Source organism: Amborella trichopoda, chromosome 1, assembly GCF_054954075.1.
Source record: "Amborella trichopoda isolate Santa Cruz 75 chromosome 1, AtrichopodaSantaCruz75HAP2 v2.0, whole genome shotgun sequence".
NCBI classification, from domain to species: Eukaryota; Viridiplantae; Streptophyta; class Magnoliopsida; order Amborellales; family Amborellaceae; genus Amborella; species Amborella trichopoda.
Window position 1 is genome coordinate 2,764,789 of NC_142336.1, and position 7,940 is coordinate 2,772,728.

The window sequence follows — 7,940 nt, forward strand, 5'->3', positions numbered from 1 at the left end:
CGAAGTAACTGTGGAAGAAACCGGGCATCACATGTCCCCTATCTAATGGGTCTTTCTTGTTTTCCTTCCCAACATTGGCCTCTACTCTTTCCTCTCTCACGAGTTCTGCTTCGCCTTAATTCAAGGGGGCCACTCTTCACCTTTCCAAGTGGTCTGAAGACATTGGAGCCTTTAGTCGTCAAAAATTTTGGGTTACAGCCTCCGACATCCCTCTTCATTCATGGTGCCTTGACACCTTCAAATCCATTGGCAACGCTTGCAGCTCCTTCGTCGTCGTGCACTTGAAATCCATGGAGAGCATACCCCCTAAGATCTCTCCGTCTTATTGTAGACGTCCTGGACCCTTAGAGCATACCTTCTGTCCTTTGGCTCAATGTGGCCAGAAACTATTTTCATATCCTGGTTGACAACCTCCCCTCCCTTGCCTCGCTTTGTAGCTCCACCCGTCTCTGGGAAGGCTTCATTACCTCTGCATCCTTCTTCTGCTTCCTTCCTGGAGGCCCAAAACCATTGAACGCTAGTGTTCTGGAAATGTCGGACCCGCAAATTCAACAACTTCCAACCTCCCCGAAGGGCTCATCATCCCTCAGTGTCCCCCCCCCCGGCGCTCAGCACCACCACTGCCTCACCTTCTACCACCCACCCCCTCACCACTCACTCTACCACCCCTGTCACCTACATTGCCACCGGCTGCAGTCTTCCCTCATCCTCCATCTCCTCCGCCCACGTCCCCCACCCTCGGCCTTGACCGCCTTCTGCTTCGCATGATGGCATCTTAAGAGTGGCAACTACAGAAGTTGACCATCAGGACATGCGTCTATCGTAAGTGCATGTGGGTCGGGTACGTCCCACCGAACTGTCAGCCCTTTGTATCTCAAAGGGCCTATTTGCCGTCGACTTTATTCGCACCCTCGCCGTCTACCACTCCACCTCGTGACCATGCATCAGCGTCTTCACACCCCCCCTTGCCCCCCTCGTCGATGCTGGACGACCTGTTCAACGATTCCTCCCATGCACACGATCTACCAACCCCCATTCTCCCATCCTAAGGTTCTCTCTCACCACAAGCCCCATCACCCTTCATTCCCTATTCTCTTCAGCTCCTTGCCCGTATCCCTCCACCTTCCTCTCCCTAGGGGCCTTACACCATCCTACACGCTATCTACCATCACCTCCACCCTTAATGCCTGCTATCTCGTAAATTCACCGCCTTCATCATTTCGCTCCGCAGCCATGCACTGCATGTTAGACCTTCTTCCCCTTGCTGCCTCCTCTAAACCGTTGGATCAGACTTCCAATGAGATCCATGCCTACAATAAACCCTCTCTTCGTCCCCTCATTGATCTTCATTCAGAGTGGGAAGCAGGCCAGATTCCTCACCATCTCTCACAGCCAAAATCCCTTGAACTAGAAGCTCCGGTTGCCGAGAAGTCCACGGAATCCATGAACGCCCGAGAAATGGGGCTTCCACTTGCGCTCCTAGGCTTCCTGGCCGACCCCTCCTATGGTGCTCCCATCATTCTCTCAATCATGGTCGCCTCTATCTCACCTTTTGTCACCTCGTCCCCTTTCCTTTTCCCACCACCTGTTCTCTCTCTACCTCACCCCTATTTTAACCCCTTTGCTTCTCTTCTCTCGCCTTCTTTCTCCACCCCTCTTTTCCCAGCCTTCACCAAGGACCTATCTTTACCCACTACCTTCCCCTCTTTGCCTCCCCCCTGCCTTTCTTTCCACCTCTGTCTCCACAGACCTTCAACTCTTTCTCCGCCTTCAGTTGCAGCCTTCACTACTGCACCGCCCACTTGCCTTTCTTCCTCACCTTCACACAATCACCTGGAATCAGTCATCATCAATCTGGCACCCACTTCTCCTAAGCCGCTTCCCACTTCTTTGAAAGCTTCAACTGACCTACACCCCTCTTCTTCGGCTACTCTCCCAGTTCTACTTACGCTTCCCTCCCCTGTTGCTCGATCTCCTACTGACTCTTTTGATTCTCTACTCTTGGTTGACACTTTGGGGGACCCTATCTCTCCCCTCTCAGTGGATTCAGACTGTCAACGGCATTGACAAGGGCCAAGGAGAGATCCGGGACGTGATGAAGGTAATGGGGTTCCATCAAGGGGGACCAGACGGGCCTTGCTACGAATTTTTCAAGTCTGGCCTGCGGGCTAGAGTCCGGATAAGCAAGAAGGGATCACGAGAATTGGCCAACCTGGCCTACACAGTTAATTATGACAGACCTTATACCTCGCACCAATCTTTCTCCCCCACCCTACAAAATCAATCCTCCAATGGCTAGCTGGTGAGACGTTCCCTTAGGAACTCCCCTCTCTCTTTTACCCCCCAATAATAGTCTTATCTTGGAATATTAGAGGGCTGGGACAAACCCATAAGAAACAGGCAGTTAGAAACCTCTGCTCGAGGCACTAACCGACTGTTTTGGCCATAACTGAAACTAAACTACCCATCCCAACTCTTTCTCTGGTCCAACAGGTGTGGGGGCACAGACCTAGTCAATGGGCCACTCAACCTTCGGAAGGCGCCTCGGGGGGAATCTGGGTAATTTGGGATCCCACAGCCCACTCCCTAAATTCCACCCACCTGGCGAGATTCTCTATTTCAATCCTGATGACAAGGATTGCGGATGGTCTTTCTTGGAAATTCTTTGCAGTCTATTTTCCCAACACAAATTCAGACAAACTTGCTCTTTGATAGGAGTTAAACCTCGTAGCCTCGCTACCCCACCCTATGTGGTGCATTGGAGGGGACTTCAATGTTACCAGCTGGTCCCACGAAAGGAATTCCTCTTCTAGGATCACTCCAACCATGACCTCCTTTCTAATTTTGTGGCCCTAAATAACCTAGTCGACCCTCGCAAAGACCTAGGTTCACATGGTCAAACCATGCCACCAACCCCTCGTTCTCCAAATTAGACAGATTCCTAATCTCTATTGATTGGGAATCCTCATTCCATGGAAGCCATTCTACCTCTCTTCCCAAACCTACCCCAGACCACTGTCCCATCCTGTTAGAAACCAAGCTTGTTAACAGTGGTCAAAAAACTTTCAGATTTGAACTGACCTGGTTAGAAGAACCCTCTCTTCTTAACCTTCTCCCGAATTGGTGGCTGGCACTATCCGATCTAGTAGAAGGTTGGGCTGGATTTAAACTCCAACGTAAACTCCAATTAGTGAAGATCTCCCTAAAAAATTGGAGCAGGGAACTACCAGGCTTCCTTGGTCCATAGAAATTTGCGACCTTACAGGCAATCCAATCTTTAGATGTCTTGGAAGAGTCCAGACCTCTCTCGGACTCTGAACTTCTTCAAAAGGATCTCCTCAAGCTTCTCTACTATTCCATCCTTAAGAAAGAGGAGATCTATTGGTACCAGAGATCTAAGATCAAGTGGCTGAAGGCCAGTGATCTCAATACTGGCTTCTTCCATAAAACGGTCAATTCTAGGCGGAGAGACAACTACATCTCCCATCTTACCAATGGGAGCAATGTGCTTGATCAACCCTCCGACATATGGCTATCAACGCCACCTTTATCTCACTTATTCCCAAGATCGAAGGGACCACCCAACTCAAAGACTTTCGCCCCATCAACCTGGTTAACTCCACCTGAAAGATCCTTGCCAAAGTTTGAGCTTCTCGACTGAAAGAGGTCCTCCACCTTGTAATTTCTACCACTCAAAGTGCCTTTATTACAGACCGGCAAATCTTGGATGGGGCACTTGTGGCCCATGAATGCATCCATTCCAGACACTTGGCTGGAGTACTTGGCATCGTAGCCAAACTCGATTGGGAAAAGGCCTACGACCATATAGATTGGGTCATACTCGAAGAGACTCAATTAAGGATGTGATTTGGAAGTAAGTGGAGGAATTGGATGAAAGCGTGTTACTCCCATCCTCACTTCTCCATCATCATTAATGGAACCCCCTAAGGCTACTTCCCCTCCGGGACAGATTCCCCAATTTGTTTTCACTGGCTAGAAACCAAGAGGCCTCGGTCGCTCAAGAAATGCTTTCGGCCGGAGCACTTCGCTCATGGAATCCATCATTCAGAAGGCCTCTCATGGATCCTGAGATTGATAGCTTTGCCACCCTAGCGGCAGAACTGCAATCCCACTTCCTACCCCCCTCGGGTCAAGATCGCATCATTTGGTCTCCTTCCCCGACGGGAACCTTCTCTGTTTCCTCATTCTACCACGGCCTAAATCCGCCACCAACTTTCCCTCTAGCTCCCAATGCACTCACAGCCAAGGCCTGGATATCTTTTGCACCACCTAAAATCAAGATATTCACGTGGTTGGCTCTATCCTAGAGAGTACTCACTGTAGATCAATTGCAAAGAAGAGGGATCCCGATCCCTAACCATTGTGTCATGTGTCTTGAAGCCGAAGAGACCAACGACCACCTTCTACTGCACTGTCCTTTTCCTTACAACATTTGGAGATCCATCCTCAAATTGTTCAATGTGCAATGGGTGCTACCAGCCTCGATAACCTCCATCATCACCTCTATTCATCCTTACCCTTGGCACAAGGCTGGGATTCTCATTTGGAAATCCATGGTGGCAGCAGCTTTGTGGGTCATTTGGCTTGAGCGCAACAACAGAATTTTCAGAGGCGAATTCTTTTCTTGGCTCAAAGTTTTCCACAAGCTCAAGTCTATGATCACCTTTTGGGCAACCAATTATCAGTGCTTTAAAGGAATTCCAGGCTCGGCTTTCAGCCAAGACTGGAGTAATATTCTCCATTTCCATCGACCATGCATTCAAAGGGCCTCTCGATGGAAACCTCCTCCATCGGGCATCTTAAAACTCAATTTTGATGGGTGCTCTCTTGGTAACCCATGCCCGTCACGGATAGGAGCTATCCTAAGAGACCATCTCGGCACTTTCGTGGCTTTAATCTCCAAACACATTGGCCACAAAAACTCCATGGAGGCTGAAGCACTAGCCCTCCTGGAAGGCCTCAAACTCACGCAACCCGTCCATCTGCATTGGCTTGTAGTGGAGGGAGACTCCAAGAACACCATCACCTGAGCACATAGTCCTTCTTCTTCCCCCCCTCCTTGTACTTTGGCACACATCTTTGATGAAATTGATGATCTTTGCAAGAATACATCGGTCGTGTGGATGCATACATGGAGGGAAACAAATCAGGACGCTGACTCCCTAGCGAAAGATGCAGTGGCTACAGTTTAGTTTTTTTTTTTTTTTTTTTTTGCAAATCAGCCTGTTTTTCTAGGTTGTTGGGCCTCACTATAACCTCTTAAAATAAGATTTTGATTCAGCTTTTTGTTGGTTCTATCCCTTGAGCATCCTTGCATGTGGATGGCCAAGGTCTTTTGTATATTCCCTTTTATCAATTAAAGGTTAATATTATAAAAAATAAAAAAAAATTAAGCGTATAACTATACATATATGAATCCTAAGCATAAGAAATATTTACTAAGTTTGATTCATTAAAAAAGAAAAGGAAAAGAAAATTTTGGTTCAAGACAATCCCGCTGATATTTCAGATTTATTCCTTGGTTCGAATAGTAATATTAAAAACCCCTTAATTTCCTAGGAAATTGAAATTCTGAAATGGACAATATATCTATATCGCTGTTAAGAAAATATGGGTTTTCATGCGAACAAACATCATAGTCAGTTTTTAATATTTTAAGAGTTGTTAGGGTTGTTTTCTTTAAAAAACCTTTAAAACTTGTGCTCGCTCGATCCCAATGGCAATGCAATCTGTTTTTATTTCGAAAAAAAACTGACAAGGAAAAAACACCAATAAAACACTCTACGATAAGATATGGATCCATTCTATTAAAAAACATAGAACACTGTCATGAAGAATGGATTAAGGAAAAAGCCCAAAAGAAATCTAGGGAAATATACAAATCCATTCTTTTAGAAAACAAAGAGCCCCGGCATAGAAGAAGCCTTGTGAATTTTTTAAAAAAAAAATCCAAAAAGAAAATGGATATGCAGCAAGAGTCACCTCCTAAGCTCCTACAACTTCAAACTTCATGAGAGGCTTTCAACTACAACAAGGAGGATCAGTAGATTGTGAATTGATATCTAAACTTCATAGAGGCTTTCAAGTATATATATATATATATATATATATATATATATATACTGTATCACTTAGCGATCAAAACGTATTAAAAGTATTATTACTTAATTTAAAAACACAAGGATTTGATATGAATCCAAGATCTCAGAATATAGCATTAGTATACAGAATTTGTTATAAAGTAATGAATACTTTATGTCCAAATGTATTACAAGTAGCTACTAAAGGTAAAACCATATTTTTCCAAACTAATGTTGAAAAATCCAATACAATTATTCCTAAATCTATTGATACGTCTCAAATAGTATTACCAACAAATTGGACTATATATAATGAGAACCAGCATTATAAAATTCCTACTAATAAAAATCCCGAAAACATCATTGAACATCCTGACAGAGAAATAGAAATCCAGTTTGAAATCAGAGACAAACTAGGTTGAAGATAAAAGATGACTTAAAAATAAACCAGCGCATAAGAAATCTTGAACCTGCTAGAAATTCTACTTCTGCAGTAAGTCAAAATCATAAGATTCAAGGCTTAACAAGGACAAGAAGTAATATCCACATACCCCAGTATAGAACCATAAGAAGTAGCGATCAAAACTTCGTAGATCCAGATTTCCAAATCTTAACCCTACAAAGAAAAGAAAAGATAGATTTAGAAGAATTAAAAAATGATTATCTATCTGAAGAAAATACTGAATTTCAAAAATGGTATTTGGAAACGTTTAACGAAAAACTAATAGATATGATTCATATAAAATATAACAAGTTTATAAAAAAAGAAAAACAAAATATAGAATTCTTCAGTTGGTTAAAGGCAATATTAAAAGACAAAGGAATATTAGTACCACAATTTGAAATAAATACCTTAGAAAAACAATACCAAACATTTCACATGATAGAAGGAGGACAAATAACTAGTATACATCCACCAGAAAAAGGAGGAATCATAATAAAGAGAACTCAGAAAGATAAAGATTCAGATGTTAGAACAGTAACAGAAGCTAGAGCCATTCCACAATACTAGCTGAACACACCCAGAGATTAGAATTACTACCACAAATAATAGAACAAAATAATTATACCAATTTATATTTACAAACTCTAAGAAAACGATCTTCTAGAATAGAAAATATGATAAGACAACCTCAAGAAAAATTACAAGAAAAAAGAAAAGCAATCGTATTTAAACCACCTCTTGCAATGAATAAAACCAGATTTAAAGTTCAAGAAGACATACAGATCTTATAGATCAGTTAATATCAAAATTATCCAACCTAGACTTAGAAGAATCAAATATCGAGGCAAAAGAAAGAAGAGGTAAAAGAATTGTTATCAAAGAATCAAAAGCACTGACTCTTCAAGAAGATATTAACTCTTCAAGAAGATATTAACTCTGAAATGGATTTTCAGATATTAACCCTGCAGGAAGAAAGAAAAATAGATAAAAAATTTATAGAAGCAGATTATCTATCAAATGATAATAAAAACATTAGGAATTGGTATCTTAAAACCTTTGAACCCAGATTAATAGAACTATTTCATAAAAGATATAATAAATTTTTGAAAACAGAAAAACAAAATAAAGGATTCTTTATATGGCTAAGAGAAATATTGGCAGAAAGAGGAGTTTTAGTCCCTAACTTTGAAATATATACTCTAGAAAATCAATACAGTACTTATAATACGTTAGAAGGGGATAAAATCACTAGTGTACATCCTCCAGAAAGAAGCTTTATTATAAAAGGAAAACAATCAAATAATGCACCTACCTTAGAAACAAAAGCCACTCCATATAAAATGACCACTAGTGAAATAGTATGTAGAACAGAATTAATCCCTCATATAATAGAA

The 7,940-nt window shown here is 42.5% G+C and overlaps 1 protein-coding gene across 41 annotated transcripts in view; it reads right to left on the bottom strand.

Moving 5' to 3' along the window:
- The window catches only part of LOC110006653 (large ribosomal subunit protein uL6m), a 36,273-nt gene that overhangs the window by 2,572 nt on the left and 25,761 nt on the right, over window positions 1-7,940 (bottom strand). For 36 of the 41 annotated variants that reach the window (XR_016045627.1, XR_016045713.1, XR_016045701.1 and 33 more), the window contains one exon: window positions 6,653-6,717. The exons of the other annotated variants lie outside the window; for them this stretch is intronic. Coding sequence is in view for 2 of the 36 variants with exons in the window: in XM_088852418.1 (XP_088708544.1) it covers window positions 6,653-6,717 (65 nt within the window). In the remaining 34 variants the exon portion in view is untranslated. The remainder of the gene's footprint in view (window positions 1-6,652; window positions 6,718-7,940) is intronic. 41 annotated transcript variants of the gene reach the window in all.